The sequence below is a fragment of the Pseudochaenichthys georgianus genome, chromosome 13 (assembly GCF_902827115.2).
Source record: "Pseudochaenichthys georgianus chromosome 13, fPseGeo1.2, whole genome shotgun sequence".
Lineage (NCBI taxonomy): Eukaryota > Metazoa > Chordata > Actinopteri > Perciformes > Channichthyidae > Pseudochaenichthys > Pseudochaenichthys georgianus.
The window spans coordinates 17,341,943-17,362,787 of NC_047515.1; the positions used below are offsets into that span (position 1 = coordinate 17,341,943).

The window sequence follows — 20,845 nt, forward strand, 5'->3', positions numbered from 1 at the left end:
CTTCAATGAATTACCTGGCTCCTTAAAAGCTCTACTGTATGTATATGTTGAATGCTGCAGTAAATGCTGACAAGAGGGCAGCAAAATCACACAAAATGTAAAAGATCCACACGGGGCTGAACCAATACACAGTAGCTATGGCTAGGGTTTTGTGTACTTATGGCGCCCTCTGCTGTATTTGTATTGTGAATACACACAGTAACATGAATACATGTGTTCCAAGAAACTGAGAAGGCTTGATTCGGATAATTAGACATTTCTTAACATTTTAATAAAATAATCTTGTCTTCAGTTTACCTCCTTATTATTTACAGTTTAACAAATCAAACAAATTAGTATTAACATTTATTTACATTGTCAAAGCAAACTCGGAGACACTTAATTTACAGATTTGCCTTTTACAATTACGTTTATATGCAAAAACAGCAGTGGTGTGTCACAGTATTCCTCAAGTAACAAATCCTGGTGATTTTACAAAATTTGTATTGGGGGAGAATGTCCTGGAGCAGAACACATGACAAGGTCATAAAGGTTATTTACATTTTGTTAACAGTAAAATAATAATGCAATAATTAATTATACGTTCCAAATGGGACATTTATTGTTTCACATTACCATGTACAATAATTAGCCAAAAGTTAAAGAATTATTATTATTAAGAAAAATATCTTTTGTCAGAAACTTAAACCTTAGAGGAACATAAAGGGAAATTAGGTTTTGCAGTCACAAAAAGGAATTAGTAGCAAATAACGTATTTATAAGGTTGCAAGACATGAAAAAGAAGTTGAACCTTGCTGCCTGCCTAAGATGGAAAGATTTTATTCCTGAAAAAGTACACTACTTTTTCTCTAATTTCTTTGGTTTTCAGTCCATAGATGATTGGATTTAATGTTGGAGGGAAAATTAAAGTTGACATTCCAATGAATCTCCTTAAATGTGGTGAAAAATCTTTGATCCTGTATGATATGATAGTAAAAAGACCAAGACACTCCAAAAGGAGGAAAACTGTCAAATGTGTAGCACAGGTCTGCAGAGCTCTGGCTTTTGTGTCGGTTCTCTTGGATCTGAAGCATGCAACAAGGATCTGGAGATATGTGTACAAAATTGTCCCATTAGCCATTAGTTGTGTAAGAGCGACTATAGAGAGCCCATAAATATTATTGATGGTTGTGTCGGCACAGACCAGAGTAAGCAGAGAGGGGTTATCACAGTAGGGGTTGTTCAATACAGATCGACAGTGGGGTAAACGCAAAAGCAGACCAAAAAGGACAGTTATCAAAACTAGTGAACTCATCCACACTAATGTGATTATTCCCATAATGTGAGCATTCGTCATAACTGTGTTGTATTTCAAAGGGCAACATATGGCAATATATCTATCATATGCCATTGCAGTCAGACTGAAAATTGTACCTGCTGCATAGATGTGGATAAAGAAAGCTTGGACAACACAAGCCGAGTATTGCATTGTCCTGTTGTTTGTGAGTATGTTCTTAATGACCAGAGGGAAGAAAGCTGTGGATCCTATGAGATCGCTGATAGAAAGGTTCAGCAATATTAGATACATGGGCTGATGCAGAGATTTGCTCAGTACAATGGTAAGGATTAGAAGAAGGTTGCAGAAAAGTATGATCATGTAGCTCAGAGTTGCAAAAAGAAATGCAGGAAAGACGTATTCAGAGGAGATATTTAAGCGTTCTAGCACCAAAACATCGGATGTATTGTAGTGGATGTTCATTTTGATGCTCTCCCTGCCTAGAAAATGAAAAAGCCTTCATTGTTAATAATGTCATTATTGTTAGTAGCATAACAACTATGTACACATTAACGATTTAGCCCAAACATGTGAGAATGAATAAGAAATGCATACAGCGATAATGTTGTAAAAGTCATATTTTAGCAAATTCAATAACTTACCAAATGATGTGTCCACGCAACTTCACTCCTCTATGGGCTCAGATACATTTAGTTAATCATGACACATTACCAAATACTGTGCATGAATAACAAGTTATAGTGATTTGGATTCACAGCTTTGCACCAACACTTTAGAACCAAAATAGACAGAGAGGAGACAAACCAAACATTCATTCAGTCTCTGAACAAATAAGAAACATGTAGTGAGCACTATACTAGCAGTGACCAACTGGTAACATCTTCAGAAGGATTAGCATCTTTATAGGAGTGATTTTCTTCTGAACAGAAGACAGTTCCCTGGAGTATGATTCACCATAAATGTATTGTTGCATTGTTATGGCAATGACTTAAGCCCCTGTCACACTGTCCCGAAATTGACACCCGATGGACACACGAATATGGAATTGTGAATTTCGCACGAAGATGGCCCCGAACCACACACGAAGGCAACATTTACATTACATTTAAGACATACAACTGCAATGAAAGTACCAAAAATAATTATGTTACAGTACTATGATACTGTACTGATATCTTCAGACTTTGTTCTTTATTTTATCCGTCTTTATATGTAGAAAATATTGCGTTTTATTCGTAATGTTGTTTCCATAACAACAACAATTTCCTGTCAACTGTCCTTCAAAATAATATATTATATCCTTTTTAGTTTCACAGAACACAAATTGGGTTATTTACATAATATATTTACATGATTTTGTTGTGCAATAAAACAACCTGATGGACACACGATAAAGGAAATGTTCAAATTCGGCTGTGATCGTAGCAACATCGGGCCATTCGTGAGGGCATCTTAAGCCTTCGTATGACCGCCGGTGGAGTTTCTCAGGCTCCGGCAGCAACTTCGTGAGCGGTGGCAAAATCTTTGGCATGCCAAAAAATAGCCGAAGGACCTTGCGAAGGTTCATTTTCGTGTTGAATTCGTGTGTCAATTTTGCCCTTCGTAAAGCCATCGTGAGGGCATCTTGTTATCATCGGTGCCATCGAGCATTCGCCCCGATCAGAGTGAGGGTGAATGCACCGATGATAACACGAAGATGACACGACTTGACAAGATGCCCTCACGAGTGCCTTACGAAGTTGCCGCTCGCGAAGTTGCTGCCGGAGCCTGAGAAACTCCACCGGCGGTCATACGATGGCTTAGATGCCCTCACGAATGGCCCGATATTGTTAAGATCACAGCCGAATTTGAACATTTCCTTTATCGTGTGTCCATCGGGTGTCAATTTCGGGACAGTGTGACGTGGGCTTTAAGGACTGGCTCACATGGGGCTTTGGAAGAATAATAAATGTATTTGTTGATGAACCACCATCCACACATTAACATAAACTAAATAAAAAAGTGTTTACAGAAGAACTTCTGTTAATAAAAAACAATAATTTAATTGGAAGTTCTTTGAATACTTTAAGTTACACAGTTTCCAACCTAGTGTGGTAAAGGCATCATCCTTACTGTTATGTTAACAAAGCTGACCTTGCAGAACAACACCGTGTGGCTTTTTTGATTGGCCAGACAGCTGGACAAAGTCATCAAAAATGTGTGCCACATTTATAAAAATGTATAATCATTTTATTTTTGCCTCATTTTCACAAATATGGGAAGGTTAGCGCAGCGATATTGAATATCCGACCTCAAAAAACGTCACTGTGGTTTTCTTCAAACAGATAGACCTTATCAAGGCAGCTATGAGGTCTTTTGTTTGGGTCAATTTTGAATCAAGTGTGTTTTATGATGCTGATATACAGGGCTTCTCCCGTTTTCTTTTTTTCTTTCATTGATCCAAACCTATTTTAAAACAAACATATAATCTTTTTGTTTTTTTGATATATATATATATATATTATATATTGCAAAAACACAGGGGTTTCATAAAAAAAAAAGTTTGTATTTTTGCATACATTACATTATTTTTCATATATTTATGTGTCTTGAATCTGCCAAAATGAGGATAGATTTAAAAATGTCTAAGAAATGTATATATTAAAAAAGGCATTAACTTCTTTTGGATATCTAGTCCTGGATGACTGATGATAAGTGCAACAATGCACAATCAATATCCTAATATTCAGTGATGTGATTTTTGTTCACTTTCTTGAAGAATGAATCTGAGAAACACCACTGATTTCTACACAAAAGACTCTAGACTGCAGAACACAAAAGAGGATTTTCAGGAGTAGCTCATTGAGGGTACATCGTATTTATTCATTACATTAACTTGTGATTAATTTGCTATGAGTTGCTAACATTTGCAAATCTGAATCTATTTAAAAAAACTATCAACATATTTAACACAATGACATTTGGCAGGACATTATTTTTATATTGCAAACCACAGGGGTTTCAATAGAAAACAATATTGTTTTATTCTTCTTATTAGTAGTTCATCTCACAGTCTAAATCGCACAGGTGTTTATTGAGTCAGTCTTGAGATAGCACCTGTAGTACTAAATGAATGTCATGCAAAACTTTCACAAATAGAGGAAAATATTTATTTATGCATTCAATATATTTTCACTCCATGTATATAGTCAGTTTGCAAGTGCATCCCAGCAAGAGAAACTTCTGTCTTTGTAACCGTAACTGTATTTTAATATATTTCATTGTCAAGAATATGTGATTGAGTACATTGTGCACAGTCTATGTTGCTGCTATTTGTATGTGCAGTGTCAACCTTAGGATGACAACAACTACATTGATAAAAACTGCAAATTGCCAAGATGTGTGTGCTCGTCAAAATCTTTTAAATGTATTATCTGAAATCATTATAACACAATTACATTTAAAATCATCTTTGTAAATAAAACAATTTGGAAACATGGCATAAGGTACGTAGTCAAAGGTGAGAGAGTTAGCAGCTCGGTTGTTCTCTGCAGTTAGCTTTTTACTCTCAGCAATAGTTGTTTATACTCAAATTTGCAAAACATGGACAGAAGAGTGAAAACCAAAAATGGTGGGCAAATATTTGCCCACCAAGAGTAATCACCAGTAATCAGATTACTCTTAGTGTTTCTAATGTTCAAAGATGCATTGATTTATACAACATTCACTCCATTATATCCTTTCATATGTGATTTAGTACATGTGCACAAAGTATATTGTTTTGTCCTCTTCTTCACATTGAGTAAGTACAGTGTGGACCTTAGAATGACAAAAGACCTGTTGATTTGTACTTGTGCTAATAAAGACAAGCTTACACATATACAGTATAGAGAAATATACAGGGTATTCATCAAACACAAAGATGTGTGGGCTTATGCACAGTACAGTAAAACATGGCATATTGTTGTTAAGTGAAACTCTCTGAGGCTTCATTTGAAGCGGATTCTGAAATCAGTGTTCGGAACACATTTGTGTGTGCATTGAAAAACACAAGTGTGGATCTGGAAACACAAGTGTGAATCCTTTTGCGGATCATGAAATACAAGCGAATCCTTCTGTGTGCATGTGTGTATTATGAGACTGTTCTGAGCCCATATTTTCTGACGTCAGAGAAATTCAAATCTGTATCAGCTCCGTTGCAGCCCTGTTTTTAGAGATGTGGGTATGGAGGAAAAGAGAGAGGGTTGTGTTTTCTGACACTTGGTGAGTTCCCTGACACACCGGGGACATATCCATGTATAAAAGACGTACAAAAGTGCATTTTGCATGATAGGTCCCCTTTAAGTATACTTTGCTAATACTTACATATCATTACATAGGCAACATTTTCAATGCAGGACTTTTACTTGTAATGCAATATTTTAAAATGGTTCTAATGTAAATATGAATTAAATGAATCCTTCTTCCAGGACTTTAAATTAGAGTTGTCTTTCTAACAACCAATAATGCTTAACTTCATTGCAGAGATAAAGAGTCGGAAGTGTGGTCCCGGCTCTCCTCTCGCCGCCCTTCTCGCCGCTCCTCTCGCCGCTCCTCTTGCCGCTCCTCTTGCCGCTCCTCTCGCCGCTCCTCACACCGCTCCTCACACCGCGTATCGCCGCTCCTCTCCGCGCCTGTGCTACCGGCGGAGATGTAAAGTGGATTAAATAGCCGGTGTAACGCAGTGGGATTACCTTCTCTACTCTGCTGTGCTGCTGTAGCTGAGGCCTGTTCCACCTTGCTCCGGGAACAGCGTGGATACTGTTGTGCTGGTCTGGGAGAATGGCGGGTGTCGTGTTTCTGCTGTGCCTTTTCTTGGCTGTGCTGGACAAGGAGAAGATCGCTAGTCGTCCTGAAAAATCTACTGGATTCGGGTATGTTCTGCCGCCCGCAGTGGACATCCCCTGTACAGTTTCGGAGGTGTTGCACAAACAATTGCTGGTTGCACTGTCGCGGACATTCATTTCGGAAAATGTTTGTCTTTCTCACATGCCTGCCATGATGGTCCTTCAGAATTGTTTTTTAAACTCTAATCTCACTTTCGCGAAGTTTGCTGGTGACTCTAGAACAGCTGACAATGTATGTGTGTTGATTAAGAGGAAAAGGTGCTTGGTATTTTTATTGTTGTTACTATCAGGAAATGTACAGCCAAATCCAGGTCCACCTAGCAGTATTAGTCAAATAGCTACTCCTGCTGATTTTATATCTAATCTGGGCTAGGTTTAATTCATTTAAATGTGCGTAGCCTGTTACCTAAATTAGATTTTGTCCGTATTTGGGCGAGTTCGACTGATGCTGATGTCATTGTCTTATCAGAAACGTGGCTAGATAAATCCATTTTGGCCTCTGACATTTACATAAATGGTTACAGTGTATATCGTACTGACCGGCCTAAAAAGGTGGTGGCGTTGCCATTTATGAGAAAAATAAGTTTTGTGTAACTAATATGGTTTCCAAATCTGTTAGTAAACAGCTAGAATTTTTAGCCGTGAATATTGAGGTAACGAAGGGTCAACAGTCATGGTGGTGGTGGGCCCCTTCGGCTGTCAAGGACTCTTTATCGTCTTTGGAAAAACTGTTATCGCAACTTTCCTACAAGGAAATAGTGCTGCTTGGTGATTTTAATTGGGACTGGTTAACTTCTGTGTCAGAGGATTTTAAAAACCTGTGTACCTCATTGAATTTTACCCAGATTATAGACAGTCCTACTCGCCCAAATATTAAGTCCCCAAATAAATCCTCCTTAATTGATCTAATTTTAACAAATGTTCCACATAAATACTCATCTGTGGGAGTATTTGCTAATGATGTGAGTGACCACTGTGTTGTAGCCACAATTAGGGGACACTAAGGTCCAAAAGGTTAAACCACGTATAATCACAAAGAGAGACAAAAAACACTTTGTGGAGCAGGGTTTTGTGCATGATCTGTTTGATTTTGATTGGGGTAAATCAATTTGTGTGCTGATGTAGAAACTGCATGGTCTTATTTTTATCTTGGTTTTATGAAAATTATAGATAGACATGCACCTCTGCGTAAATTTAGAGTGAAGGGACGAAACAATCCCTGGTTTTCTGCTGAGCTGTCCAGTCTCCTTCATGAGAGAAATAATGCTTGGGCTAAGGCTAGGAAATCAGGCTCAGAGGTAGAATGGCTACGTTTTAGGCAGCTAAGAAATAGCTTCACATCTCAAATAAAAAGTGCTAAATCAAAGTACTATTTGTCGGTTACCACAGAAAACCTGAATAATCCTAGGAAATTTTGGAAAGCCATAAAATCGATTTCCACTGGTGATATCCCAAATGAGCTACCTCCGTGCCTCACCACAGCATCTGGCACTATATCAGACAGGGCTACTATGCTAAATTGCTTGAATGAGCATTTTGTGTCTTGTGGCTCTCTGTTTGGCTGTGTGGCTCCTGTGAACGCTCCAATCCTTGACTCTGAACAATGTGGTCTGGAAAACCCTTTCAGTTTTACTCCTTTAACTATTGGTATTGTTCATGAAGCATTATCCAAGTTAGATCCTAGGAAACCGGCTGGCCCGGACAATGTAGAACCTTTCTTTTTAAAGATAGCTGCAGATTTGATTGCTCCACCTCTTACTTCTCTTTTAACCTCTCCCTCAGCACGAACACAATTCCAAAAGTATGGAAGTCTGCTTATGTCTTGCCTTTACTGAAAGGAGGGGAGGCAACTATTTTAAATAACTATAGGCCAATCTCTAAATTGTCAGTTCTGGCTAAGGTGCTCGAACGCTTAGTGAGTGAACAAGTAAAGGAGTTTTTATGTATAAATGATATCCTGTCTAAACATCAGTCAGGATTCAGAAAGAAACACAGCACCATCACTGCGACAATGAAAGTGGTGAATGACATTACTACTATTTTAGATAATAAGCAGAGTTGTGCAGCTCTGTTTATTGACCTTTCCAAAGCATTTGACACCGTTGATCATCGCATTTTAAAGCAGAGGCTACTCAGTATTGGCATATCCAGCAATGCAGTGGGGTGGTTTGTGAACTACCTCTCTGAAAGGTCCCAATGTGTTCACTTTGATGGGCTGTCTTCTGAATGGTTAAACATTTCTAATGGTGTACCACAAGGTTCTGTTTTAGGACCACTTTTATTCTCCATATATATTAACAGTGTAGGTGATAATGTGGATGAAGCTACTTTACATTTTTATGCGGATGATACTGTGATGTATTGTGCAGGTCCCTCCATTAAAGAGGCTGTTGTTAAATTACAAGCTGTTTTTAACACTATTCAGACTCAGTTCTCTGAATTAAAGCTTCTTTTAAATGTGGATAAAACCAAGGTAATGCTCTTTTCAAAAGCTAAAAAGACACCAGAGCCTGTTTTAGATATTGTAACTACGCAAGGAACAAAACTTGAAGTTGTTGCCTGTTACAAATACCTTGGTATCTGGCTTGATAATTGTCTCTCTTTTAAACTTCATGTCAATAACCTGCTTAAAAAACTGAGGGTTAGGCTAGGTTTCTTTTTCAGAAACAAGTCCTGTTTCTCGCTTGAGGCCAGGAAAAGGCTAGTCACTGTGACCTTTTTACCTGTGCTGGACTATGGTGATTTGTTGTATATGAATGCACCTGCCAATTACCTGAGCAAATTGGATGCTGCGTATCACAGTGCACTGAGATTTGTCACAAATTGTAAAGCGCTTACACATCACTGTACACTGTATACCAAGGCAGGTTTACCATCACTCTCTGTACGGAGGCTCAGTCATTGGTACACTTTTATCTATAAAGCTTTGTTGGGTAAACTCCCGTATTATATCTGCTCTCTGATAACACAGAGAGTTGCAAGCGGCTATTGTCTGAGGTCACATGATGTAGTCTTGTTAGATGTGCCAAGAGCAAGGACTGTCTTAGGTAAGACAGCTTTTATGTGCGCAGCTCCACTTGCTTGGAACAATCTTCAGCAAGAATTGAAACTGAGCAATCTCATTCCTCTGGATGTTTTTAAGGCTAAATGAAATGCTTGCTGATACAATGGGCACTTATAAATGTCTATAACTATGTATCCTGTAAATATAATGTATAATGTCCTTTATTGTTTTATGTTTCATGTGGAACCTATATGCTGCAGGTCTCCCTTGAAAAAGAGATCTATGATCTCAATGGGACCAATCTGGTTAAATAAAGGTTTGAAATGAAATGAAATAAAGGACAGCAAGAATAAATTTTGAACATAATATATGCATTTTAGGTGGGAAAAAAACTTGATATGTTCCCATTTATTCTTTTAACTTCTATATTGGTATTGCAGCTGACCAATATTTTGATTATTATTATTTTGGAGGTTCTTTCAGCAGTTTTTGATTGAATAATAAAAACAGAAGAAATATTATTGAAATAAACAGTTAATTCAACGCTATGGTTGCTGAACAATAGTGCTGTTGTAAATCTGTGGAGGTTGGCAAGGGCTGACATTAGATGAATATGCATGTCGGTCCCTGAAGGGCCTGAATCACAGTTTATGTAATGCATGTTTTACATATTGATACATATCGTGATATTTGTCCTTATAAAATACAGAATAAATATCTTTATCGAAAAATATTCAAATGATAATGAATGCCTAGTTTGTATTACATTATGTATTACACCACACATCTGACAGTGTATTTGAAACTTTTAATTGTGGTAAAAAATATTGAAGGAACAGCTATTGAACAAATAACAATAAACTGGACATCATTTCTATCATCATCAATTGACATTTAACGAAATGCACAAGAGAAAGTAAGTCAAAGCACTGCAGCAAAATGTACCAAACGTCACAAGTGTCCACAACTCTCTTTATAAGAATGTATTAAGATGGATTTGAGATTGAATATATTTCTGATTTACTTAGGAAAGACTTTTATTTCCATGTCATGGCAAAATATTAACTGTGTGTTTATTTATTTTGATCTTATATCAATTGTAATTATGTTTTTTTTATGTTTAGCATCAAAGCAATTAATTGTTTTGGAGTCAATGACCCAAATGTACTTAGTTACTGTCATTCGTCTACATCGACTTAAATTAGATAATAAAGTTTATTACAATACATACAGCTTTGTTAAGGAAACGCAACTCAGAGGCAAACAACTCTAAAAAAGTGTACTTGTTGTCACTGTTGTAAATGTTGCCAAACAAGTCAGTAGCTGTTTACTGCATTATGTCACCAAATCCTCTGAGGATCATTACCAGAGCTGAGGGGCAGAGGACTCATCCCACCAGAGGATGAGAGTGACACATCTTTCCTATCAACGCCTCATAAACAAAGAAGTCATTAACCTAATGAGCGAAGTTAAAGAAAGAAACAGTAACCACGCGTTCGTAACCGTGACACAATGTTGGTAACAAAGTTCAGCGGGAGAAGAAGAGACCCTCCGATGGGTGACGACAAGCTCAAAGCAAACTAATCAGATCCTGGTAAAAAAACGATTGGAAGCTAAGGTGGATTGGTGTCCCAAGATGCATGAATTACAAAACAAGTAAACAGCTTTTTAGCATCACCCCTTAACCAAGAAAAACAATATTAAAAACACAAGAGCTTATATTCATTATGTATAATTACACATCATGTATAAAGAGAAAACAGCAAAGACATTTGAAACAACTAAAACAACAATGTTTAGTTAGTCTATAGTATTGTCATTTTGATTATTGTTAATCTTCAAATACACCATTTATTTTATTGAATATGGTCTTGTTGACACTTGTTGATTATTATGTGTGGGGAGGCGTGTTGCGCAGTGGGTTGTGTGTAGGTGTTCGGATCAGGGGGTCACGGGTTGAAACCCCACTGCAGCCAGCATGTCGTTGTGTCGCTGGGCAAGACACTTCACCCCAAAATTGCTCCATGGGGATTGTCCACAGTATTGAGTATGTAAGTCGCTTTGTATAAAAGTGTCTAACAAGTAACATGTAATGTAATGTACTATATTACCTGCCCTCTGATAGGGCTGGGCGTTATATAAAAATGATATAGACATCCTAATATGACGACTAGATATCATTTTAGTTTAAATATTGTCATACGGCTTAAGTGTTATCTTGTTCTGGTGGTGAAGGCTGTTTTAAAGAGAAGTGATAATCTGAATTCACCACACTGTTCTGATTGTGGTTTTTATTTTTCTCTCAGCAGCAGGTCATACTATCCATATTACTTATGAGTATTCATCACAACATCTCAAATCCTGTCTCCTGACAAGCTACAGAGGCATTCATAGAACAAAAGCAAAGAATCCCTTATCCTAAAAAGGCATTTTAATTGTTCTATAATCTGATAATTACATGTGACATTTAAATAAACTAAATTGCTACCACACAATTTACAGCACTGTTTTCTATTTGTTGTATGGAGACCTTTGGTGCGCCTTTTCGTAAAGTCAGCTCTAGCGGTGGTGAGCCCCTTACAAGTAATGTATTTGTCTTAGTGTTACTAAATCTGGCAATGCAGAACATTTTGCTACGGTACATCTTTTAAAATAATAAGTGATAACAGTTTTGTTCTAAATGAATTGTTATTATAGGTTGTAAATGAACTATGTCGAATATTTCTGACCTCGTCATAAAATTGAAATGCACAATATCAAATTTGACCCCAGTGATGGAGACAAAGTATGTTTTTGTCATTGTAGCAACTTACATTTATAATATTCTTACATTTTTTTAAACATCATGTACAAAAATATTGTTCACCATTTGCATGGAGTGGACAGATTTCCTACTCTGTTGGGAAAGAAAGAATATTTTAAGATTGTGAAAACGTAACAAACAATTACAAATTTGACTTCATTCCAGTTAACTTCTTACTCTCTGAGGTGGTTTCAGCTCCTTTTTTTCGGTTCAGCTTTGATTCATATCTATCTCTTAGTTATATCTGTCTTTCTGTTCATTATCTTGCATTTGCACTCTTCCTGCTTTGTACTGGAAACTGATGCACTGCAAAGTCCCTCAGAATACAAAAAGGGTTATCTTACAATGTTTTGTAACGCCTATTGTTAACTTTCATTCCCTTCCCCAGAAATGGTCATCAATCATTCTCCACTTTTCCTATCCAGACAAACAGTAGCAGCCTACGAAAAGCCCAATATAATGGTAGTAATTATTTTAATTTATTAACAGATTTCGGGCCCCTCAAAATTCTATAACAGATAACTTTGGACAACGTAGATTTTTTTCCAATGTGCAATTACTTTTTACAAGTTGAATGTGTGATCTAACATATTAGGTAGTCTTATGATGTATAATATTATACATCATTAAAGGATGCTCACAATGTAGTTTTGTTTAGGGTGAGGGTTAACATTGTAGTCAAGGCTGTATGTCTAAAATCTACAGCCTTAGTCTAAAATATCACCAGAAACAAGAATGTTTTAAATTGTCTAGCTGTAATATAAATGTATATTATTTGGACATATTTGATCATTTAATTTACAGCCTCGTGCAGGGCATTATTTTAATGGACAATATATTCAGTTTCTGCTTAGTTGTCCAATTATGTAGAAACATTTACTTTAGTTGTTTGTGATGTACAAATATTGTCAAGACAAAGACAAATGTACATGAAGACACACTGCATATAAAGCCACGAAAAAGGCAGCATGCGTGACAAAAGATAAGCTAACAAAAACAATTTATAAAGACAACAATACAAACAAGTTTATAAAGTAAGCAGCAATCTTTATTAAAATAATGGTTGATGTAATTGATAGTTGATCCAAACCTATATCTATATATTTGATCAATGTGCTAGAATATAAAATATAAAGATTTCAATCTCTATGTAGTTCAAATTATATTTGGAGTCACAAAGTACATCATTTCTGGAACACATTATCTTCCAATTCTTATAAGTTATTGCTATTTTAAGTTAACTCGTAATATAGTCTTCAATGAATTACCTGGCTCCTTAAAAGCTCTACTGTATGTATATGTTGAATGCTGCAGTAAATGCTGACAAGAGGGCAGCAAATCACACAAAATGTAAAAGATCCACACGGGGCTGAACCAATACACAGTAGCTATGGCTAGGGTTTTGTGTACTTATGGCGCCCTCTGCTGTATTTGTATTGTGAATACACACAGTAACATGAATACATGTGTTCCAAGAACTGAGAAGGCTTGATTCGGATAATTAGACATTTCTTAACATTTTAATAAAATAATCTTGTCTTCAGTTTACCTCCTTATTATTTACAGTTTAACAAATCAAACAAATTAGTATTAACATTTATTTACATTGTCAAAGCAAACTCGGAGACACTTAATTACAGATTTGCCTTTTACAATTACGTTTATATGCAAAAACAGCAGTGGTGTGTCACAGTATTCCTCAAGTAACAAATCCTGGTGATTTTACAAATTTGTATTGGGGGAGAATGTCCTGGAGCAGAACACATGACAAGGTCATAAAGGTTATTTACATTTTGTTAACAGTAAAATAATAATGCAATAATTAATTATACGTTCCAAATGGGACATTTATTGTTTCACATTACCATGTACAATAATTAGCCAAAAGTTTAAAGAATTATTATTATTAGAAAAATATCTTTGTCGAAACTTAAACCTTAGAGGAACATAAAGGGAAATTAGGTTTTGCAAGTCACAAAAAGGAATTAGTAGCAATAACGTATTTATAAGGTTGCAAGACATGAAAAAGAAGTTGAACCTTGCTGCCTGCCTAAGATGGAAAGATTTTATTCCTGAAAAAGTACACTACTTTTTCTCTAATTTCTTTGGTTTTCAGTCCATAGATGATTGGATTTAATGTTGGAGGGAAAATTAAAGTTGACATTCCAATGAATCTCCTTAAATGTGGTGAAAAATCTTTGATCCTGTATGATATGATAGTAAAAAGACCAAGACACTCCAAAAGGAGGAAAACTGTCAAATGTGTAGCACAGGTCTGCAGAGCTCTGGCTTTTGTGTCGGTCTCTTGGATCTGAAGCATGCAACAAGGATCTGGAGATATGTGTACAAAATTGTCCCATTAGCCATTAGTTGTGTAAGAGCGACTATAGAGAGCCCGTAAATATTATTGATGGTTGTGTCGGCACAGACCAGAGTAAGCAGAGAGGGGTTATCACAGTAGGGGTTGTTCAATACAGATCGACAGTGGGGTAAACGCAAAAGCAGACCAAAAAGGACAGTTATCAAAACTAGTGAACTCATCCACACTAATGTGATTATTCCATAATGTGAGCATTCGTCATAACTGTGTTGTATTTCAAAGGGCAACATATGGCAATATATCTATCATATGCCATTGCAGTCAGACTGAAAATTGTACCTGCTGCATAGATGTGGATAAAGAAAGCTTGGACAACACAAGCCGAGTATTGCATTGTCCTGTTGTTTGTGAGTATGTTCTTAATGACCAGAGGGAAGAAAGCTGTGGATCCTATGAGATCGCTGATAGAAAGGTTCAGCAATATTAGATACATGGGCTGATGCAGAGATTTGCTCAGTACAATGGTAAGGATTAGAAGAAGGTTGCAGAAAAGTATGATCATGTAGCTCAGAGTTGCAAAAAGAAATGCAGGAAAGACGTATTCAGAGGAGATATTTAAGCGTTCTAGCACCAAAACATCGGATGTATTGTAGTGGATGTTCATTTTGATGCTCTCCCTGCCTAGAAAATGAAAAAGCCTTCATTGTTAATAATGTCATTATTGTTAGTAGCATAACAACTATGTACACATTAACGATTTAGCCCAAACATGTGAGAATGAATAAGAAATGCATACAGCGATAATGTTGTAAAAGTCATATTTTAGCAAATTCAATAACTTACCAAATGATGTGTCCACGCAACTTCACTCCTCTATGGGCTCAGATACATTTAGTTAATCATGACACATTACCAAATACTGTGCATGAATAACAAGTTATAGTGATTTGGATTCACAGCTTTGCACCAACACTTTAGAACCAAAATAGACAGAGAGGAGACAAACCAAACATTCATTCAGTCTCTGAACAAATAAGAAACATGTAGTGAGCACTATACTAGCAGTGACCAACTGGTAACATCTTCAGAAGGATTAGCATCTTTATAGGAGTGATTTTCTTCTGAACAGAAGACAGTTCCCTGGAGTATGATTCACCATAAATGTATTGTTGCATTGTTATGGCAATGACTTAAGCCCCTGTCACACTGTCCCGAAATTGACACCCGATGGACGCACGAATATGGAATTGTGAATTTCGCACGAAGATGGCCCCGAACCACACACGAAGGCAACATTTACATTACATTTAAGACATACAACTGCAATGAAAGTACCAAAAATAATTATGTTACAGTACTATGATACTGTACTGATATCTTCAGACTTTGTTCTTTACTTTATCCGTCTTTATATGTAGAAAATATTGCGTTTTATTCGTAATGTTGTTTCCATAACAACAACAATTTCCTGTCAACTGTCCTTCAAAATAATATATTATATCCTTTTTAGTTTCACAGAACACAAATTGGGTTATTTACATAATATATTTACATGATTTTGTTGTGCAATAAAACAACCTGATGGACACACGATAAAGGAAATGTTCAAATTCGGCTGTGATCGTAGCAACATCGGGCCATTCGTGAGGGCATCTTAAGCCTTCGTATGACCGCCGGTGGAGTTTCTCAGGCTCCGGCAGCAACTTCGTGAGCGGTGGCAAAATCTTTGGCATGCCAAAAAATAGCCGAAGGACCTTGCGAAGGTTCATTTTCGTGTTGAATTCGTGTGTCAATTTTGCCCTTCGTAAAGCCATCGTGAGGGCATCTTGTTATCATCGGTGCCATCGAGCATTCGCCCCGATCAGAGTGAGGGTGAATGCACCGATGATAACACGAAGATGACACGACTTGACAAGATGCCCTCACGAGTGCCTTACGAAGTTGCCGCTCACGAAGTTGCTGCCGGAGCCTGAGAAACTCCACCGGCGGTCATACGATGGCTTAGATGCCCTCACGAATGGCCCGATGTTGTTAAGATCACAGCCGAATTTGAACATTTCCTTTATCGTGTGTCCATCGGGTGTCAATTTCGGGACAGTGTGACGTGGGCTTTAAGGACTGGCTCACATGGGGCTTTGGAAGAATAATAAATGTATTTGTTGATGAACCACCATCCACACATTAACATAAACTAAATAAAAAAGTGTTTACAGAAGAACTTTCTGTTAATAAAAAAACAATAATTTAATTGGAAGTTCTTTGAATACTTTAAGTTACACAGTTTCCAACCTAGTGTGGTAAAGGCATCATCCTTACTGTTATGTTAACAAAGCTGACCTTGCAGAACAACACCGTGTGGCTTTTTTGATTGGCCAGACGCTGGACAAAGTCATCAAAAATGTGTGCCACATTTATAAAAATGTATAATCATTTTATTTTTGCCTCATTTTCACAAATATGGGAAGGTTAGCGCAGCGATATTGAATATCCGACCTCAAAAAACGTCACTGTGGTTTTCTTCAAACAGATAGACCTTATCAAGGCAGCTATGAGGTCTTTTGTTTGGGTCAATTTTGAATCAAGTGTGTTTTATGATGCTGATATACAGGGCATTCTCCCGTTTTCTTTTTTTCTTTCATTGATCCAAACCTATTTTAAAACAAACATATAATCTTTTTGTTTTTTTGATATATATATATATATATTATATATTGCAAAAACACAGGGGTTTCATAAAAAAAAAAGTTTGTATTTTTGCATACATTACATTATTTTTCATATATTTATGTGTCTTGAATCTGCCAAAATGAGGATAGATTTAAAATGTCTAAAGAAATGTATATATTAAAAAAGGCATTAACTCTTTTGGATATCTAGTCCTGGATGACTGATGATAAGTGCAACAATGCACAATCAATATCCTAATATTCAGTGATGTGATTTTTGTTCACTTTCTTGAAGAATGAATCTGAGAAACACCACTGATTTCTACACAAAAAGACTCTAAGACTGCAGAACACAAAAGAGGATTTTCAGGAGTAGCTCATTGAGGTACATCGTATTTATTCATTACATTAACTTGTGATTAATTTGCTATGAGTGCTAACATTTGCAAATCTGAATCTATTTAAAAAAACTATCAACATATTTAACACAATGACATTTGGCAGGACATTATTTTTATATTGCAAAAACACAGGGGTTTCAAATAGAAAACAATATTGTTTTATTCTTCTTATTAGTAGTTCATCTCACAGTCTAAATCGCACAGGTGTTATTGAGTCAGTCTTGAGATAGCACATGTAGTACTAAATGAATGTCATGCAAAACTTTCACAAATAGAGGAAAATATTTATTTATGCATTTCAATATATTTTCACTCCATGTATATAGTCAGTTGCAAGTGCATCCCAGCAAAGAGAAACTTCTGTCTTTGTAACCGTAACTTGTATTTTAATATATTTCATTGTCAAGAATATGTGATTGAGTACATTGTGCACAGTCTATGTTGCTGCTATTTGTATGTGCAGTGTCAACCTTAGGATGACAACAAATACATTGATAAAACTGCAAATTGCCAAGATGTGTGTGCTCGTCAAAATCTTTTAAATGTATTATCTGAAATCATTATAACACAATTACATTTAAAATCATCTTTGTAAATAAAACAATTTGGAAACATGGCATAAGGTACAGTAGTCAAAGGTGAGAGAGTTAGCAGCTCGGTTTCTCTGCAGTTAGCTTTTTACTCTCAGCAATAGTTGTTTATACTCAAATTTGCAAAACATGGACAGAAGAGTGAAAACCAAAAATGGTGGGCAAATATTTGCCCACCAAGAGTATCACCAGTAATCAGATACTCTTAGTGTTTCTAATGTTCAAAGATGCATTGATTTATACAACATTCACTCCATTATATCCTTTCATATGTGATTTAGTACATGTGCACAAAGTATATTGTTTTGTCCTCTTCTTCACATTTGAGTAAGTACAGTGTGGACCTTAGAATGACAAAAGACCTGTTGATTTGTACTTGTGCTAATAAAGACAAGCTTACACATATACAGTATAGAGAAATATACAGGGTATTCATCAAACACAAAGATGTGTGTGGCTTATGCACAGTACAGTAAAACATGGCATATTGTTGTTAAGTGAAACTCTCTGAGGCTTCATTTGAAGCGGATTCTGAAATCAGTGTTCATTTAGGCGGTGTATAGAAAACTATGCGACTGTTCAATGAGAATAATTCCTCTTGTGCAGAATATACACAATCTGGTTAAAACTGGGTTGAAAAAACATTTCTTCTCAGGAACATTAGTATGTTCTCCTTGAGTTCTGTTATTTTCAGTCCATATATAATTGGGTCCAATAAAGGGGGAAATATTAAAACGGATATACCAAGAACTCTTCTAATGCTTGGGGATGCACCTTCAATGCGATGAGCAATGAGTGTAAAAGTAGTATTAATCTGTAAGATTAGGAAAACAACTAAATGTGTACCACATGTTTGAATGGCTTTTCTCCGAGCATCCATGTTATTATTATTCATGACACATGTACGCAAGATCTGTGCGTATGTGTATGCTATCACTAACAGTGGTCCGCCCATAAGCAGAACTATAGTTGCCAATCCATAGTAGTTATTTAGCATGGTGTCCTCACAGACCAGTTTAGTTAATGATGGATTATTACAGTACAAATCCACTATGTCCGTCCTGCAAACTTGCATCCGGGCAACCAGAATAATCAACGTGACTATGAGCGAAATATTAAGGAACCATATAAAAATTATTATTCTAACTAAATTGAGTGGGGTCATTATTGCATTATACCTCAAAGGACAACATATAGCAATATATCTGTCATATGCCATGGCACTCAAGATCAACAAGTTTCCTGTGCCATAAATATGAATCAGCAATGCCTGAATAACACATGCAGGGTGCGAGATCTGTCTGTTCTGTGTCACCATGCTGAAAAGAAGCTGAGGAAACAAAGCTGTGGCACCCACAATGTCACTAATGGGCAAGTTAATCAGCAGGATGAACATGGGCTTGTGCAGCTTTTTACTCACAGCAATAGTTGTTAATACCAACAAGTTACAAAAGACAATAATAAGATAGGTAAGAGTGCCAAATACAAACGCTGGATAAATGTGTGTAGTAGATAACCCTAATGGTGCTAGCATTAGTAATTCCCTAGAAGATGTATTCGTATACATAATTATTCTGTCTTTGTTATGTCCTCGCCTCACACATGGAACAAAACGTCTCTCTCAATAACCAAGCCAGCCGATGAAGGATCTTCCCCTGAAATAAATGTTTTATCAAAACAAACAATTTAGAATTTAGTGCTATACATGGTTAAAAGTGTACATCTGGTGTCATACCTGTTACAGCTTGTTATCTTGCCCTCGACTGCACCGTGTTGGGGAGGGGAAGGAATAAGATTCTTTCTTTTATTGACTTGTATGCTACAACCTTGAGGTCAGAGAGGATAATATGACGGTGTGTGTAATTGAAGTGACCAAACTGACATCATGAGAACAACATTTATCAGTTATTGTAGTTGTAAAATAGCCTTTTGTGCAGAATATTAATCATTAATTCATATTAAAAAGAACAACAACTTTAAATAGAATACTTATCTCTGTAACATTATTTATTGTGTCATTTCTTTAACCTCCTCTCCCATTGCCCTTATTTAAAAATAAATGTATCCATAATATTACACTTATATTTTAACGCGTTTTTGCACAAAAACCTAAAAATAAAAGATATAGTTTCAGGTCAGATAGGTGGCAGCTTGCATCAGATGTTTATAATGTTATAAAAACAGCATAAGAGATCACTTGTGAAAGTAATAGTAGAGTACAATACACTTGATGGATGCTGAATCTAACACAGGGATGGGCAAATGGCGGCCCGCGGGCCCTCGGATCAATTTAGAAAACAAGGCCAAATACCGCGAAATAATCTGTGACGTGTTTGTGTGTATTGTGTTTGTTTCCCGGGGGAAACTCACAAGAAACACCGATTGTTGTTATGCCTGCTGTGACGTTAAATTACTCCGTTCTCCGCTTGTAATTATGCCGTTACAAGCTTCAAAGTTGTATTTATCATGAATTTGAATTTGGCAAAACGAGTTTAATATTCTAAAAGTCAAGACTGTATTTATTTGAAATCAGATGAAAACAAACTGTAACGAACCCCGAAAAACTAGTTTTTTTTACACAAATCCACTTTTATTTTGAAATCAGCCGTTGGTTGCTACTTCCGACTGATTTCGATAGAGCGGGTAACATATGAACACGGCCCTATGTGGATGTCAGCATGAGCAAGAGAAAGATATTTGAGGAAAATCGTGTTTTCCAAGAAAAGTGGGAGAACGAGTATCTTTTCACTGAATTCAGGGGTAAACCACAATGTTTAATATGTTTGCAGACCGTTGCTGTCATGAAAGTAAGCAACTTGAGCCGCCACTACAACACTGTGCACAAGGACAAATATGACAGGTACACCGGGGCTGCCAGAGCAGCGATCCTAGCGGACAAAAACAACAGTGCTTTTTCACC

General features: G+C 36.5%; 2 protein-coding genes and 1 pseudogene across 2 annotated transcripts; all 3 read right to left on the minus strand.

The window, feature by feature from the left end:
- Nucleotides 1–802: 802 nt before the first annotated feature.
- On the minus strand, nucleotides 803–1,738 carry LOC117456979 (olfactory receptor 52E4-like). Its single transcript, XM_034096854.1, has one exon. The coding sequence runs from the start codon at nucleotides 1,736–1,738 to the stop codon at nucleotides 803–805; it is 936 nt and encodes a 311-aa protein (XP_033952745.1).
- A 12,260-nt stretch (nucleotides 1,739–13,998) lies between these two features.
- On the minus strand, nucleotides 13,999–14,932 carry LOC117456980 (olfactory receptor 52E4-like; annotated as a pseudogene).
- Nucleotides 14,933–18,547: 3,615 nt separating this feature from the next.
- Nucleotides 18,548–19,492, minus strand: LOC117456981 (olfactory receptor 52B2-like). Its single transcript, XM_034096856.1, has one exon. It carries the CDS (start codon nucleotides 19,490–19,492, stop codon nucleotides 18,548–18,550), a length of 945 nt encoding a protein of 314 aa, XP_033952747.1.
- Nucleotides 19,493–20,845: the final 1,353 nt, after the last annotated feature.